Source organism: Sipha flava, unplaced genomic scaffold (assembly GCF_003268045.1).
Source record: "Sipha flava isolate LNK unplaced genomic scaffold, YSA_version1 64_pilon_pilon, whole genome shotgun sequence".
Lineage (NCBI taxonomy): Eukaryota > Metazoa > Arthropoda > Insecta > Hemiptera > Aphididae > Sipha > Sipha flava.
In genome coordinates, this window is record NW_020273604.1 from 1,509,736 (window position 1) to 1,529,340 (window position 19,605).

At 35.2% G+C, this 19,605-nt stretch overlaps 1 protein-coding gene across 1 annotated transcript in view; it reads left to right on the forward strand.

Annotated features, from left to right (window-relative positions):
* The window catches only part of LOC112691520 (inactive tyrosine-protein kinase 7-like), a gene marked incomplete at its 5' end in the record, with an annotated part of 284,123 nt that overhangs the window by 239,918 nt on the left and 24,600 nt on the right, over positions 1-19,605 (forward strand). The window contains 1 exon segment of the mRNA XM_025565787.1: positions 18,873-19,187. Within this exon segment, the coding sequence (XP_025421572.1) occupies positions 18,873-19,187 (315 nt within the window).

The following is a 19,605-nucleotide window of genomic DNA, read 5'->3' on the forward strand; positions in this document are numbered from 1 at the left end:
AAATAAAATACAAAATAGTAAACGAACGTGCCCAGAAAATCTTACAATCTTTCGTGTCACTGGAGTATTGAATGCAAAAATTAGTATACAATTTATTTGGTAACATTTTTTATTCTGCTAAATTACGAACACTATTTTCATAAATATCGAATTTGGATTACGGAATGACGGGTGTATGATTTTACATAGGATTTAAAAACATAAACAAACGTGAGTAGCTTTTCTCTCCTTGTACACAATTATTAATTTTAACTCGGCGTACAAAAACAATTTCATTATTTTGAATGGCTATAATTTAAAGAAAATAAATAAATATTACGTTTGTACATTCATAGAAAATATCCCTCCTCCTCCATATCAGAAAAAGTATTTCGGTTCGTTCGTTTCTGTACAGGAAAATTCGTCGGGAACGTGAACATTATTTTCATTATCCCATCGCTAAAATTAGATTCCTTGCGGCCACCTTCAGAACTGTTCGCAATCACTTCTAATTGATTCAAGCAAATTCGGCAATAAGACAACCAGATATTATTTTTTTTTCGAACGGAAAAATAAAAAGTGGATAATACCATTGTTACGCGGGTACAACCGTTGTGTACGTATTCCGTTTTTGGTACAAGCATCAATACGTATTGCAAAATAGAACGAACAGTTTCATCGTGAGATATTTGTGTAACAAATTACAATGGGTACGTTTAACGATTTTCTGTAATCCGAGTTTAATGGTGGAGTTGGAAAAAAATGACGTTCAGTACTCTATGTATATACATATATGTATGTATGTATATGTATATGTATATCGATAACCCTCTCCGCAACCACGACACGGCGAAAAAAATAAAAATAAAAACCAGAAAAAGAAAGAAAAAGGAAAAGAAAGGGGAAAAATATAGAGTGAAAGAGAAAGAAAACCATCTTGTTCGAGCGGATTAAGAAACATGTAATTCAAAATAGAAGTAATGTAAAAATGTTTCGGAATCCCGCGCGCGGCTACATACATAAAAGTCTACGGGCGGATTATGCAGCTATCTCGTATAGTTATAGAACTATTTTTTGAAATCAATACTTTTAAAGCATTTCATTTTTGTGTGCCGTTAGCATATATACGGTATATATGTGCTCTTATACACAAGACCATAATTTAAAACAATTAATTCATTGTACGCACTATATACTTTCACACATTTGTATGTATACTTACATTCCCGCACATATCGATTTCTGTTATTCAACCCCTGTGGACAATATTGACGAAACGAGTATCCTGTAACGATGTGTATAACGTGACATTAGCTTCTCCTCATCAATAATTTATACTAAATCTACAGTGTATTATAACACCGACATGCGAAACCCACGTGGGACGGAGCAGGAAGGGGGAAGAAATACCTAGTTATAAAGTTTAATTCCAGTAGAAATTTACGTTGCGATTATGATAATTAGCTCGCACCTCATTCCAGTTATTAAAATTGAAAATTAATTGTTCAAACGTAATATAATTATAATAACTTAATTAAAATTTTTTTCGTCGGTATGAACTGCGAGAGTTTACCTACCTACAATGAATATAAATAAGCTTTTTGATTACCAATTTCTCGGTGTATTTTTATGATGGCAATACACTTTTCCTCTCCAAAATATTTCCACATATCTTTGTATATATGTATATATTTGTTATAATTTATTATAATTTATTGTAATGGCAATCAGTGATATCACGTGGAAAATAACATTATTTAGCTAATGAGATAACATTAAAGGAACATAATATTATTCCATTTTTTTTTTCTTTCAACAACTGAATCAAACTTGTAATCATAACATCAACTATTATGAATCTGACGCTGCAAGATCGGCAAAGAAATACAGGCAACATAACTGGAAATAGCAATAGCAGGAAATTAAGATAAATCATTAATTCACCACTTTAAATTATAATAATACTATAGAAGTTTATGTTCTAAAAATAAGGATCCATCTCATTTTATACCGTTATGCGGAACCCGTTTCAGAGTTTCTTGTAAACAATTCCGATAATTGATTCGATAAGACGAAGAAATCATTTACATTTACAGATTATCAAACACTCGGTCAATTTGTTCTTCGTCCGCCGCCATTGCTACACCATGATCGTCCTGAATATTCAGGAATGCGTTTATCCAGTAACATTGAGAATTGTCAAATATACTAAGCATATAGAATTAATTCCAAGAAGAATCGTGAATTTCGATTCGTCGGACATATCAAAAGTTAAAACTTTGAATTATTTAATAGATCTAAACTGAACTCGTCAAGCCGACTGAATATTTCGGATTTCCATTCGTATGACCGGTAGGTTTTGAAACTTTAATTAAACGAGAAAAATTCGTTCGAAAGACATTCAAAACTATATTAAAATTAGATATTCAATTAATTTCGACGATGTTTGATAAATAAAAAAAAAAAAAAAAAAAAAAATGAAAATAGTAGTGATGATGATTCGCTAAAATGTTGTACGCATATTAGTATTTAAGTTAATTATAAGCTTTTAATAATAAATTATACATAATGTAAGAAGGGAACAGCCCGTATATAATAATCATAAAATAATATAACGTATTTAATCGTATTCTCATCCTGTACGGTGTGCACTATTTATGAGATTTTGTACACAATTTATTTAATTCAACCACGACAACAGCGTAACGGTATAGTTAATTTATAGTTTTTCATTTAGATTAAAGTTCCGCGAATTTTCACTTTCAATCGTCAAAGTTTACACGGCAAAGAAAAATAAGAAAAGCCAGTGTGTGTGGTGAGCGTCGGAAGAAGTAATGTGCTGTACAAGCCAACCGTACTTAGCCACATAAACCACATAAATAATGTAAAAATGTTTTTTTCGAATTACGTTTTCAATGTGTAATGGTACGCTGTGGGTGTATGGAACGACTTTCGTAGCTTCCAGCTTACATAAATCATTTATTTTACAAGGTATCACGTATTCTCGATTGCGCGTGTTAATATATTAACATGAGACTCTTGTTGTATTCATTTATAACTAATTGTTTCGCGTGAACACGATCGTTCGTCATGTTTCGCGCCGGCCGCGACGTAATATTTTCATCGTTCTCTCAAATATTTTTCATTACGCGTTTAACCACAGAAAACAATATATAACGCGATGCGATAAATCGTTGTCGGACGAGACGCGTACGCGAACAATCTGCGGCCGTGCGTTGCATATAAATATTGAACAATGATAACTGCAGAGTGATCGTTTCTAATATATAATATCTAATAATAATCGTTTCACCGAGAACTCATCGCGCAAACGTGCGCGCACATCTACCGTCACTATCAGCACGTACATTAATCGAAAAACACATCATAGTAAATCCGTTTTAGATACTTACAATCATACGTCCATATCGTTTAATACGCTCGGTGCAAATCAACTCAACGGTGTGTTTGATCTGGTCGATTGCGTATCGAGGAGAATAGATCCAACAAAAAAAAATGTAAAAGCTATATCACAGAATAATGCATCCTGTTAACGGAAATATAGATTGCTCTTAATTGCTATTTTTATTATTTATTTAAAAATGTTTTCACTGGAAACATCACGATATTAAATAGTATTTTAATGAACTAGATTTATACTCGTATAATTGTGCCTATTGCAGACGACCAATGAACACTGTAAAAGGTAATGACGAGTAAAGGTAAGTTTGTGCTAAGACCCCGCTAGTCAACGTGCTACCCAGATACCCAAACTCTCTATCGAACCCTATTATTTCACACTCCACGTGAGACAAAGGGAACTGATTTTTCGTGGTTTTATTTGTTTTATTTTTGTATTTTTTATATGTATTTATCCGAAAATCGCAGCTGATATCGATGCGGTTTGCTCGTTGTTTCTACTCGGCTATGCAATTAAACGACGACCGTCATCATAAACCGAATAACTCTCACCGTTTTTCGAACTCAAATTTCCTACACCGAGTATCATCTCGATACTATACGAAAACGAACGTTACTACCGTTCCTAGAATGCGAATCTGAGCGGAATGAATTGAAAAAATCATTTCCTCTGAGTACTAAAGTGGTGCGCGAGTGGTACATTTAACACGCAAACACGTGAAAATACCAAAGTCCATTGTGCGAACCAATGGTGATCGCGAGTTGAACGGCAAAATGTTGTCTTTGAAAAGCACGCGTAATATTAATTATGTCATGTACGTTGTGTATAAGAGCCAACGTAATGAACAGCTTTTCAACCGCGGTACATTCGTTTGGTCCAGTCGATTTTGACCAAAATACAACCGTTAGATAGATGTTTTAGACGTGCTCGTGGTGAAAACAGAGTACGAAAATCTAACGTGCATGGAAGACGTGAATTTTTTTGAACGTTTCCATCGTTAATCGACTTCCCAGCTAGGCCACATCATGCTTCAATAACCCTTGCCGTTGGCTGATATTTTTTAGCTCGTTTTTTCTCGAGCGCTTCATAAACTCGAATTAATATGAACAAACATAGATCATACCTTTTATAGCGTTTCTATTTTCTAAACGAATTCCGAACAACGCAGATATTCGATTCGAAGTTGGTCTTGAACAGATTTTCCCGAGTCTGCGCTTTCGATAATCAACGTCCGAAGTCGATATCGCGAATTCCAATCGCTTTGGAAGTGCCATGCAGTCAGCACAACGTCGCGTTCGATTGAACTCTGCAACACTCGAATTTTTGCCTACGGACTGCGGAACGACTAGGTTATGATGTATTACGTAGCTTATGCACCACGAAATCTCCGGTTCGGTTTCCAGAAAGGCGCGGAAACGCGCGACGGAATGACAAGTTTATTTTTTCTTCTGCTTTGCCGTCGACCACCGGAAAATGAATCCGCTTGATCAAAGGTTGCGCGCGGTCGGTGTTCCGTCCTGCGGGCCTCGATCTGCTCTCTTCCTTTCCCGATCACCGCGCTCTCCGTACCCCTAACCCGCCATCAGGTGATCGCCCCCGACGAAACGGTGATGACCGTCCGTTCGGCGGGTACGCGTGTCGGTTGCACGTGCGGAGGTGCACGTTGGTTATAAGTACGTATACCACGGTTGGAGGTAACCGCGCGTGTGACGAATGATTACTCGACGCCGGAAGTCGCCCGGCAAAAGCGTGAAAATGTGCGTCGGCAGCAACACGGGGCGTAACAACGGTGTCCGGAGACGCAGAACGCACCGGGAGACGGTCAGCGCATGCCCGCGATGACGTGTGTGGCGGGTCCGAGAAAAATTATGGCCTTTCGACCGGCGCACGCGGGCCGCGAAAAACCGTACCGACGTGACCTCAGCTCGGTATTAAATTGCATCGTGGCGAAACTTTGGGATCCCGCGCCGCGGTCCCCGAACAATTCAAGACGCCCCGCAACGGTCTTTTTTTTTCTCTACCATCCGCACGAGGATGCGCGTCTAAATTTTACGCGGGTCTTGCAATACCGTAGACAGTGCTCGTTCTGTTTATTAGTAGTACACAGATGTCGCACGTTTATCATTACGGAAATGGCTGGTACGATGGATTTGGCGATGACCTCACGACAACCGGTGGAATATCCGGAATTAATGATTTCATCAACTGCTAATTTAAACCCGGGCATACGCCTGAACGTAAAGAAAGTTAATTTTACCACAATACAATTAACAATTTTTATTATTTCAATTCAATACAAACGAATACATACGTATATCACATGAAAAGTTAATAAATTAAAATGTATCCAAAATTTTTATAAAAATATTGAAAAGGGAAAAAAAATGCTATTTAATATTCAAACTTGAATCCCTATAATAAAATAACACATAATTTTTCATATTAATAAACGAAAAAAAAATTAATTGGTTATGCTATTTGTATTAATTATTCTGTACTAAAGCGCGGAAAATAAGAACTAGGATTTAAAATAATTTAATTTGAAGAAAAATCAATTTTACAATTCGTCATCATATCATTATAAATAATGATTGGAAAATTACAATATTTTGTCAATACTCGATAACAACAATACACATTCATAAAATACTTAACGATTCTAGAACTAATAATTGTAACTGTTGAGCCATCTCAATGTTATTTGAAATCGTTGAAATTTAAAACATTCCAAACTAAAAAAAGTTTTTGCCAGCAGCGCATTGTTAAAAATATCTCAAATTGATGATTAAAAATTACGTTTGGTATATTGCACAAAGTAAAAATAAAATCACTCGATTGTTATATTCCTGTATTCAGTGGTCCAATTATGATGTAGGTATAGCGAGGCAGTGAAGTGGTCCTTTTTTTTTTCCTAAGTAAATGATCAATTAAAACATTTTGACAAGTGTCTTTTTTTTATTCTGTCTGTTGTTTTAAAATTATTCTCTATTTTGCTTAGTTAATGTCTTCAAGTGGAAAGTTAAGAGATTTTTAATGAGGGATTTGTAATCTAAAACTTTACAACGGCGGTTCAAGGTTTCAATGAATAGTTTGTACAGAATTTACTTTTATAAATTATCTAAGTTTGAAATTAAATTAAATTAATAAATACACCGGAAAGTTATTCCGTATTTCGCGGTACTTTTTATTTCGCGTAAAACAAATTAACTACGCTACTGTAGTTAAAACCTATTAAAACGTCAATGCAAGGAAAAACGGAACCACCCGCCCGCCGTCCATTAAAACAGCTCAAAAACATTTTTATCTGCGCACGACTCGGTCTGTCAATGAGATTAACGAAAAGTGCGCTCGCGCGACTCGCGTCGTACAATACACGTGTACGGTTCGGGCGCAGTAACACACAATGCTCGTTTCCGGAGACAATTGCGCGGGGAAGAATGCAAACTTTTGGCACCTTTTCCCAGCTGACCCGCCCCGGACGGGATCACCACCACCCGCTACGCGTTCGCAAATTCATGCATAAACGCGGAAAAAAATCTGCGCAGTTCCTCCGCCGGTGCCGTACGAGTCTCTATGCCCACTGTGCATTTAAAGTTACATAACATCGATGCGATGTAAGATTTAAGTTACAATATTAACAATACACTAGAACGTTTCCGAAATATTGCCAGGTTGTTTTATTGCAACGCTATTCGTAAGTTTTTTCATCAACATCACATGGAAATGCCATTTATAACGTCTTAAGAACAAGTTACTGTAACGTTTCACCGATGTCTCAAATGTTGTAAATACTAAATGAATATATATATGAAAATAGTCAAAAAACGGGATTACCCGATTCTTGATAATAATATTAATAACTGCTTCCCGTCGCTCATGGGCCATAGTACAGCGAGGGCTACGGGGCGACCGCGTTCGCGACTTTCATTGGCGTTTATTTGATGTTACTGAAACAGTCATGGGATGTTTCAAATGTTTGTTACAATTCGTAGATGTTCCGGGGTGGTTCCCATAATGTTTTATGTGACGTTGAGGTAACGTTCTTAAGAAAGCTAATATTGGTGTTATATTTACGTTGCTTTAACATCTATTGAACGATTACGAATTTGGACATTTACAGTTGATACCATGTTATTTAAACGTAATTGAAACACAAAATCCAATGTTTTATGTTACTCATAAACTTCCATGCAATGTTAAAGCGACAAACTATTGCACAGTGGGTGTATTCGTCAGCGCACATTAAATCGAACATCAGCGATTCGCGTACGATTTCCGGAGACCGAGAAAAAATTACAACGTTTTCGTACGTTCTCGTTAATCGATGTGTAACTATATCGAAATGTCCGAGAGCGCGATGAATAACTTCTACATCGTCTCGCTAAAGATATTTCTTTAACCGCGCACTAATGTCATCGATCCGATGCGATCCACTACCCAACATATAACGACCGCGTTTTGTCGCCGTGCGTCGAAAATACTAAACAGTCACAAACAGTCTTATAATATTTGTTTTCGCATAAAAATTAACAAAGCGTTTGTGTGTGTGTGTGTGTGTGTGTGTGTGTGTGTGTGTGTGTGTGTGTGTGTGTGTGTGTGTGTGTGTGTGTGTGTGTGTGTGTGTGTGTGTGTGTGTGTGTGTGTGCGCGTGTGTGTGCGCGTGCGTGTGCGTGTGTATGTGCAAGAACCAACAGCCTATAAAATACCGACTGTTCGTTCCGCAGCTAATAATCAACCCTTTTGGTACAGACATCAAACAGTGAATATTTAACGCAATCCGATTAATCCGCAGTTAAATATATTATCATCGGTACCGCGGGTCGCCGGAGCTTTGCGACATCTTTAATCACTTGAACAGACTCGGATTAGCATCTTGAACAAGTTGTCCGCACTTCGACCGAACGTATTGTAAACGTCAAGACCGACAACTACCGTTGGATTTCAATGAGAATACGTCCGCGCCCAAAATAATTTACGTGACTCTCCAATCCGGACGTGATATCGCTTATACGTGTTGTTCCAGGGAGAACTCGACTCGCGATAGTGTGTTCACATACGGATTCCGTCGAATCGGAATCTATTAAATACTCGCGGTACGTGTCGTCGTCAAATCGACGCTGCGGTTGACCCGCGTCCGGCGGGTTCGGCCGACCAACAAAACACGGGCAAGCTGTGTTTTTTTTTTTTTTTTTTTTTTATAAGAAACGATAAAATATACAATCTGCAATGTTTTTTTACAAAGAGCAATTTTGATGAGTTATGTTCAAAACATGGTGGCGTGTGAGAAAGGGGTGCCCTGCGACAATACTTCAGATTTCAGGCCTTTTACACCCGCCGGATCGGTGGTTTTATTCGGCGTCATCGTGTTCTATGACGGAAAATACAAAAACCCAAAAATACAATGCCTATTAATGCGTATTAAATAAGAATATAAATAATACTGAGTTACAAGAAAATAATAACAATGTTAATTGTATTTCATTCGTATCGATTTTAATAATACGTGTTTATCGCAAATCATAAAATCATTCACGTTTTATCGCATGCAGTGAAAACAGATATAATAATATAACATGTCGAATAATTTTGTTTTGTCCGCCTTGTACGGCGAATGATCGACCTGCGTTCGTGTAAGACTCATATTTTTCGCGTGCTATTACATGTCCACAAGCCGACTAACTCGTATAAATCCTGATTACGGTTTACGAAATAGCTCTCACATACACACGCTTGGCACTAACAGAAACGGACATTTGGACGTACGTATCGCGATACTTTGTACTCACTCTGGTACTCCAGCCAGTCATACGCTATTATCGTATTGTGAATTTGAATAAACCGGCTACGTGAACGTGCACGAAAACCCGTTCACGTCGGAGCTCTTGATTAACAGTAAATCTCGTTTATTGGTTTTCAGATCCCTGAGATTGAAAATGTAAATTTTACAAAATTAATAGCAACCACGAAAAATAAATCAAATTTTCAACGTTATCGAAATTCCATAACGTTTTGAACGGTTATTTGAAAGATTTTAAAATCTATTGCGTTCATAAACCGCTAAAACAAATGATCGATTAAATTTCTAGTTCCTTAGATTATTTATTAGTTGTCGAAGAATCCAAAATTTTTTCGCCAAATCCACCAGATCTTTACGATTATAAAGGTAGCGGTTTTTTTATTTTTTTTATTTTTTAGTGGTTCGCCACAGCTTTCAGAAAAAAGCATTCATCGAATTTCAAAAGTAAACCTTCTAAAGAAACACATCAGTGTGAAGTTTCATACCTACAGAAAAGAGCTTATAGAGCACTCTTTTTACTCGAAAAGTGTTTACAAATACGGTAAAATGGAGGGAAAACACATTATTGCAAAACCAATAAATACTCCACCTTGCTTATAATCCAAAATAGTGTATATTATCTTCTTTCTAAATTATGTAAATAAGTTATTGGCGGAAAAAAGGACGAACAGTATCATTTTTGAACCAATAAACCTAAACAGATCGTAAACGTCTCTTACTGGAGTATTTTCAAAGTGTACAGTAGATATTAGTTACATTTAAGTGCTCGATCCAAAGTATATCAACAAATAGATTTCGCCTATAGTGGAGGAGGAGGAGGAAAACTTGGAGAGATTAAGTTTGAGAGAGTAAGAGGAGTAAAAAGTTTGTTATAAGTTTATTCAAAAAATACACTAACATACACTAAAAAAATTTTTAAGTTATTTAAGTCAACTGACATCGTCGTACTTTGCTGTAAGGTATTAAGATAATGTAGATTTTTTTTTATCTTTACGATGAAATTATCTTAATGTATTTGAAAACTATATATTCGAACCATACGTATATTCGTTTTAAAATTTAAAATTTAATTATATTTCAATAACAGCACGAAAGAATAGTTTTTCCGAAAAGTTTATGATACTTTTTTTTTTCTTTTTTTTTTTCACGATGCCATTGGTGTGATCTTTTACATAAGCATAGTGCAGACCTTGGCGTTCACACTATATTTTTATATATAAGTTTACATACACACTAGTAAGCACACTTATTACGTACAACAATAAAGATTATCAGCACTTGTAAAGTTTTTCGGTTGAATATTTTGTCCATCTCTGTGTGTAATTTGATCGAGGTGAAACTATTAATTTTCGTGTTCCGATTTGTTACAAAAATAAACATTACTTTGACCGAACGACGAAAACCGTGTACGTACACCATAACGAACTGCAAACCACGTAATAATGTATATTTTCATGAACACAACATTTGACTACTGTTTTAATGGACAATGGGGATTATGCTAGTAACAATGGTATGCAGGTTATAATAATAATACGTACAACGCACAAGTGCAATTATTATTTAAATGCATGAGCATCGTCAAATTGATAACTCATTGTTCCAAGAAGTTATGTTATTTTATATTTACACTGCAGTCATTATGCTGGTCTGGGGTTAACGATTCGTTAATTTCGCATAGTATACGTCGGAGATTTAATTTAATACGTTAAAGAGATTGCACTTGATAACGAGTTCTTGAAGAACAATAACATAAATTAATCAAACCCTACTCATCGTCAGTTCCTGTGTTACAACGAAAATGCGGTCACAACAGTTTTTCGACGATTTGTTGATTAAATTAGTAGCAATCGACCATTACGTGAGATCACACACATTCATCGTTTATTCACGTTCTAAAGAACAGTATTAATATTACAGTTGCTTAATAAGAATATATATTCTGCACGTTAATGGTTTGTAAGTTTAAAATAAAATGACATTGGGGTGAGAAAAACATAAATATAGGTATACGATTTTTATTAAAAATTACATAAAAACCCAATGCGTATGAATAGATTTTTTTTAGTTTCAAATTAAACAGCATTTTAACAATTTAGATTACATTTTACATTCATCCAAATCGTATTTTCTATTACGTTACGTTATTAATGGTGCGTGATCTAAAGCCAAGCCGAGTGTAAAATTTACGACGTAAACTAATTGTCTACGTAACGTGTTATTGTTACTCAACATTTACATAAAAAATATATAACACGATTGATAAATTTTTAATAATTTTCTGTGACACTAGTCTATAACTATGGCCGGTCATAAAAAACATTATTTAGAACACAGTAAGTTAGTTTATTTTGTATTGATACTTTTTTACTAATGGATTATATGTTGTGTTATCTATAGCTCATGTATGATGTTACTTATACTTATAATTTTATCTTTAAAATTATCTACTATTCCTATTCGTAAGAAAAAAAAAAAAAAATTGATTTTCCAAAAATGCATACATTTCCTCGGCAGTATAGGAGTTAGAAATGCGCATCATTATTGCTAATACAAAAAATAAAACAACTAAAATTTAATTATTATCTTGTCTTCTCGGGTCATAATAACTACAGTTTTAATGTAAATGGTTTGTAATTAATCAAATGGCTGTCGACTATTCCGCTCGTCGAGAGAAATGTTAACATTTATATGTAAATATTTTTACGTTCTCCGAAATGTTATTTCATCTTTCTTTTTTTTTCGTACGATTTTTATTGCGTTTAATACGAGCTTTTCTCATGCGTATGTACGCACGCAAACATATACACACACTTACACACACCTATAGTTGACTGGCTGCGCCCTACAAGGAGAGGTATTATTTATATCAACATATTTTACAACAGTAAAACCTTTTCCGAGACCTTTCCGCACACTCTCCGTGGTTTTTGAGCACACTGTGGAATCGACCGGGGGGGTAGCAACCAGACAACATTTGGCCGAGACTAATGGCTCCTGCAGGAACATGCGTTTACTCGCGTCAAAATAACGCGAAAAACTCTAAAATCCGTTCGTTATATTGACAGTTATGGTCCAAAAATGAGAAACCGCACATCCGTCTCCTAATGTAAGCGTGAACACCGAGAGGATGCCACAATCGTTAGATAAATATTATACAGAGTGGATTTTAAAAATAAACTCTACCTATCCGAAAACAATCTAAAATTAGGTTATCATCATCGAATTAAATTAATATAAATATTATATAGTTATTTTATTTTTCATGAAACATATTTTTTAAGAACACTTTTTATTTAAAAATATAATGTTACAGCAGTCGTAATAAAAAATCAACATTTGTTTAATAATAATGATTAAAATTTATTTTGAATATCGTACTACGTCATAAGTTTTTACCAGAATTATTTTTAAACAATAATTTAAAATTTAGTTTCAGGTAAAATGAAGGATATATTTGCTAAGGAAATAATTATAAGTTTCTAATTTCACTCGATTCCTATGGCTTGTCTAGATTTTTAATTATTTTAACAAATAACTGTGGAAAATCCACATTTTTATTAAAAACAATTTCTTCTACAAAATCAACATTATACATCTCTGTTAAAAAAACAAAAATTCGAAAATTCGATTTAATTTTAATAAATAAAAGAAAAAATAAAACTATTAAGAATATCGAGGACTTTGTAAGATCAAGTTTCAAAAAATAAAATTTAAAAGTTCTGAATATCTTCCAAGATTACAAGTTCTCGTTGAAAATATATCACTCAATGTACAAGTTTAAATTTACTTGTACGTGTATGTCAGTGTTTGCCAGCAAGAAGTTTTAAAAAATCATATACGCGAACAACTACGACAGCAGTATACAAAATTATATAAAAGTTTATGCAATAACATATACAGTAAAAATCAAGAAAAACTATTTGTTATATTTGATATTTAATCATATTTTTTTTTGTTTTATTTTTCTCGTAAAAGCAAACAAAATATCAATTTCAATGATTGATTAGAAGATTTTTGCAGTATTATGATATCCCACACAGTAGCTATACGTTTTAACAACATTATTTTTTTCCAAACCTACTAAATATAATAATAAAAACAGTCCAATACATTCAACATTGCTTAAGTGTGTACGAAAATGAACAAGTTACACTGAATAACGTTATTTAACATACATTTTTTTATACTTAGTAAAAAAAAAATAATACTAAACTGTTTTAGGATATAAAAATATCTTTGAAATACATTTTATTTATTAAAAATTAAAAAAAACAAACCAAAATTATACAACATTTTTTTATTTTTTTACTAGAAATGTTTACATACATAAGTATTGATGTACTCAATGTTGGATAATATAATGCCGTTAAAATGTATTCGTTTAGAAATTCGTTTTCATTTTTGAAATATATAAAACATTTATAACATTACATCTAGTCCCTTAAAAAATATAAATATTGTACATTATACATAGTTGAGTTATAGTCTTATATCTATTTTTAAATTATAACCTGACAAGAATTGTATATACCATTAAAAATTTTAATACTATTAATTCTAATACTATTTAATTTTTTTTTTTTTACTAAACCCGTGATCTTTTTTTAAACTGATTTAATAATCTAATTTAAATATCAAGTTCTGATGTTTTCAAACAACTCTAATTCTATAATTCTATTGATCAACATTTTTAAAATATATATACAGGAAACAGAATAGTTCTCTCAATCAGACTTTATAAAAGGAAGTAATAGTAATTTGGCATTATTTTGTTTTAATATTTTTACCAAACATTTTTCTATGTTTGATTCTAACTAAAATAATAATATTTTTATCCCAAATAAATTATATTTTTCTTGGAATCTGAAGCAAATGATTATATGGTTTTACAATTATTTTTCTATTTTTATTTTTTTCTGTAATTACATTTTTGAATATGAATACTGATCCATACGTTTCATGTATTAACAAATAGAATCACAATCAACCTGAAATAGTTTTTTTAAAGGTGAGAAAGAACGATAAAAATAAGCTGTAAACATTAAACTTTTCAGATTTTAGTTATTTAGTCATAACTCCAACATCAATGTGACTGGAAAGTTAAAACTTTTACCCTACATCAAAGACATTTTTGTTTCTTCATATTTAACATCATTTTTAAAATAAGTTAAGCATATTTGGTTTAAATATAGAAATTTGGAAACACCTAATTTTTCTAAAAGTTTTTAAGTAATAACATTTTTATTTTTGGATATGAAGACTTAAAAATGTAATATTACCTTACCCGTATACTTACCTTACAATACTAAATATATTTTAAAACCATTAGATATTTTTATTATTGTGGTGTAAATAAATTATCAAACAATTACCACGAAATTTACTGTTTTTACATCAATTTTCAACTTGAAATATTTATTAGAGAAAATTGGTTCGTCCAATAATAATGAAACTATAGATACTCGTACAAATAGAACAAAATGGTTTTAAAATTTTTTCTTAGTGGAATTAAACCGATCCGATCAACAATGAACGCGAAGATGAGAGAAAATATGAGAGAAAAGTGGATCAGATAAAATATATGTATGTACCTTCAATCTAACCTACCGATAATTAAACTAAAAATGGTAAAATATATAAACGGTTTATACAAAAATATGAATTATAATTTCTTTAAAACTCAATACCAGCACTCATTACCATTATTTCAGTCCAAGGACCGGAGAGACGGAGGAAAAGTTTCCACCACCATTATCTTACCGTCATATTAAATCATTGCTGTACATAAAACTTATACCTGACAGTTTGTTACTAATAACTATTAAAAGTGTGGACTAGAGCGGTGAAAAAGAGTAATCTAATAATACGTAACCAATATTGTGAAACACTTTCCCGTTTAAATAGTTTTAACTGAAAAAATGGTTCGAAATTTTCAGAAAATAAACTTTTTCGGGGTTCAGAATGAATTTTTTTTTTTTTTTTTGGTGGCCATTCTCAAAAAATCAAAAGTCGATATTGTAAAAAGTGATAACTGTTTACCATTGGAAACATCGCATAAAAAAGATAAGCCCCCTTCAAATATACATTTCGACTGGTGAGACGTCGTTTTCGGGCTTGGCATCGACTCTCCGTGGCGATCCCAACGTCATTATTTACACGGTTACTAAGCGCAAAGTACACTTCATCGATCCGCTCGCGTACCAAACGCACATCGGTCGCCTGTTTATTGAACCGGACGTTCGCGAAAGAGAATAACAATACGCGGTGGTGGCAAGATCGGTCGAGAAACGCGGCGACGACGCGTGGAGGATTCTTAAATTAAATAATGGCATAAATTAATCAGCGAACTATTATTGTGTCCGGGAACGAGAAAGATCAAGGGGTACGGGGGAAATTTAATCATCGGCGGTTAAACCACGGCCAACGACCGCTTCTAAACTTTGCACAAACTATTATATTATTACCTACTTATCCTTATATATATATATATATATATATATATATATACACAATTATTCTAATCACGGGACTTCGGTCGGATAAAGATACGCGGAGTGCGCGTGCTCAAACTTGTTACCAGGTACTAGGGCGACTGTATTATGATGGTATCGCGTTAATCGTATGCGCAGACTGTTGTCATGTTCGTCGTCGTCATTGCGTCGGTACAGGACGGACGTGCAAATATGAACTACGCGCGAAACGATATTTAATTGCATACACCGACTGCTGCGGAACGAAGGGTTGTTGGCATTTTCTACGAGGACGCCGTCCGAGGAAATTCTCAGCCGTAGCACAATATTTTTCGGGCGAGTTTTTCGATTACATCAATTAAAATGTCATTTGTAACCTACAAATCAACGTGTTTAGTAATACATTTTCAACGTTTTGACGTAATAATCGAGAACGGCTCTCTCCTTTTTTTTTATTTCGTTAAGGTGGGTGATTTTATACGATCTGACTGGGTAAAATGTTCAGACCGACTCTGCAACAGGCACGTGCACTCGACGGCGGTTAAATAAAGAACATATATGGTGCCGTATATCCAGTGCACTACTATTCCGCTGTGACCACGATGACAATTTAGATTGCGATCGGATAACGTGAAATATTTGATCAGCTTTACATCGTTTCTGCGAAGGTTTTTTCCCCTGCCCCCGCAACCCCGCTCGTTCTGTCATTTCAGAGCCGAAAAATTTAAGCTGGAAATCGCGCCTCGCAACTTTAAACGTCGATTGGGGGCGGATTTTTTCGCACGTCCAGACACATGTTTTTCAATTGGAAAATGTATAAAACTGTCAGGGCTTCCATCAAACTATCCCATGGTCATAATAGTATGTAATGTTCGGAACAACATTGAAGAAAATCGGAAAACTCCACTCGATCAGTGCGCGGGTTCGATTTGTAATTTGTATTTAAAAAGGAAACTTTAAATTTTCAACGACCGAATAAAAAGCGAATCACTATGTTTTATGTAAAATTACTATCGAGTTCGCATTACTTTAACAGCCGCGTGTTATTTGCTTCTAGAAATCATTTTCTCCCGTTGACTGGATTTTATCCGAAACATCCTTATCTGACCGCTTCTGAATTCGTCTCGAAATCTTTATACAATAACGATCCCACGCGAAGCGGCAACGTTTTCAAATATATACGAACGTTATTTTTCTTATTATTTTTATTTTTTTTTTTCTTTTTAGCACAGAAAACCGTTTCCTCGGAATTGTGCGGCTATATTTTTACTGCCTCGGCTGACGGCACTAGGTCGTAACGACGTCAAAGGTCGGAATTAATGCCGAATGAACATTGAAAAACCATGGTACACAGCATCATAGTTTTCGCAAAATCATTTTACAGCAAAAATTCTATGCACAGCACGCCCCACCGCCGTTCGCGTTTTCTGATGACACATGGTGCATTAATGATGCAGGCATAGGTTTAACATAGATAATTTAAGACGAGTTATATAACCAATCCCCTCAAATGTTCAACTCGCATAATTGTTAAGGTTAATACATAAAAATGTTTGGCTTACGACCGCAGATGTTGAAGCCTTATGCGTTCAATGGAAAAAAAAAAATTAAAGCAACTCGTCCTCCAAACGAAAAAAAACCATTTGGATACCTTCTTCATTATAAACTCGACTCCGGTCACCAGACAGAATATTGTTGTTATGATTTCGGTGTGTATACCGTAACTTGCTCTAGTCATTCGTCCGTTTCATAGTTATCATTTACGTCTCGTACAGCGTTTTAAAATATAAATCTAAACATTAATTATACTTGCAACATCAACGGATGTGTTGACGCAGAATGCGTTAATTTAAATTAATATTATTCTATGCAATAGTCGACACGGAAAAACGAGAAAACATAATAGTGACGCGCCGCCGTGTACATGTATAATTATGCGAATGCTACTTTCGTCGGTGAATTAATGCAAACATCGTGTAAGCTACAGACGTAATTATGAAATTCTGGTTTTTGTTTTTATTATACCATTGCACCCGACATCACCGAACACGAATCGACGTTCGTTAGCAAACAGTAAATACTGTTTTTACAATATTTTCCAACTGGTTTTTTTTTTTTTCGATAACCGTAAAATAAATATTAAATAAATAAATAAATATTATATAGTTGATGATATAAATCGAATGTATATTCTATCATAAAACATGAGTCGTTCAAAATTGTTCCGTTAAAATTCAACGGTAAGTCGTGGAATAACCGAGATGAGACGAGAGAGGAATGAACGTGAGTGTTCGTGCGGTATACGTCGCACGTACAACGCAACTTTTGCTAGTGCGCCCACGCGTTCGAAATAACAATAACACACGGATATATATATATATATTTGGAGTAGGTAACGGTTCTGTGTTCGTAATTGTTGTTTGTGTTCTCCGGTGGTGGTGTACCCACGAAGGGATCACGTGGCCTTCGCTGCCGTACATCGCGAAGGCGAACTACGCACAGAAACCGATCAGTGACCCTTTTAACGGGAAAAGGCGTTGTTTGCTCGTGACGGAGACATGTGCCGTGAAAACGTTGTGGACACGCGTAATGGGAGTTTAAAAAAAAATGTTTGAAAACCACTGGTTCCGATATTCAATGGAACGGGTTAACCTTGTGCTCGTCGCCTGACCTGACCCGACCGGAATAACCTGCTGCAATTATTTATCACTTCGTAAAAATTCTCCAAAGCGTTCCGTTCGCGATGTTTATTCGGTGGAAAAGACGAGATTGCATACGGATGAAAACAATTGTTTCGTCCCGAACTCGCCGATATAGTGTTATTATTTGTTTTCGACGCGACGGCGGTGAACGACGAAGTCGAGCGAATACGACGGACTGACGCGCCCGAGGCACCGAGGAGTTACTAGCGCGCGCGTTACGCTTTAGAACAACATAAATATATAACTACGACAGTTGCGAAACCCCTCCGGTAATAATCATAATAACGACGTATTATAGTGCGATCGCGTATCGTGCACACGAAACCGATGTAACATAATGTATTTGTATAATGATGCGCACGTGAAACGCTATCGTCTGGCACACATCCAAGACGAATTGTTTTCCGCAGGTTTACTTCCCCTTGTCGTCGATCTCTCCCTCTCTTTCTTGGGCGCTCTCTGAGACTGTCCTCGTTGACCGCTCGTTTTTTGATTCGCAGAAATGAGGGCCAGGATCTGTGGACCGCAGGAGCTATACGTCAAGGAGGACAGCGAGGTGAGCATGCGGTGCGAGCTCAGCCAGGGACCGCACGACCTGGGCACCATTTTTTGGTACCTGGGCAACGTTCCCGTGTACACGGACCAGACGAGCCTGCAGTCGGTACGGCAGCCCCGGGTAAGCGTGCACACCGAGTGGGCGGACGGTCTCAAGAGCACGCTGCACATAGCCCGCGCCAAGCTCACCGACTCCGGCAACTACACGTGCATGCCCACTTTCGGACAATCAGCCACCATCAACGTGCACGTGGTCAACGGTAACGCCAATCGGCAATTATAATAATAATTATCGCTTTTCATTTATCAACCCTGCTGCGTTGTTGTAATTATGTCCCGACCGCTTGCGTTCCGGGTACATCATATCCTTCCGAGCTCTTTTTTACACTCGGATATGCTGTATTCAGTTCTACCGTCCCTTTAGTGTAAGCTTTGTGCATTTTTTATCCGCCTATATCACTTTCAACTATTATTTTTTTTTTCTTCGTGTTCTAAGACACGGAGGAATAAACATTATTTCCACTTTATGGACAACGTATTTATACAAAAAAAATTCCCATATACCGTACTAGAAAATAAGTGTTTAACTAACACATCCGCTTCAGCTCAAAATCTTATCGATTTTGAAAAAATACCTTTTGCAAAATCAATTTTCTGATTTCTTCAATCAGAATGTTT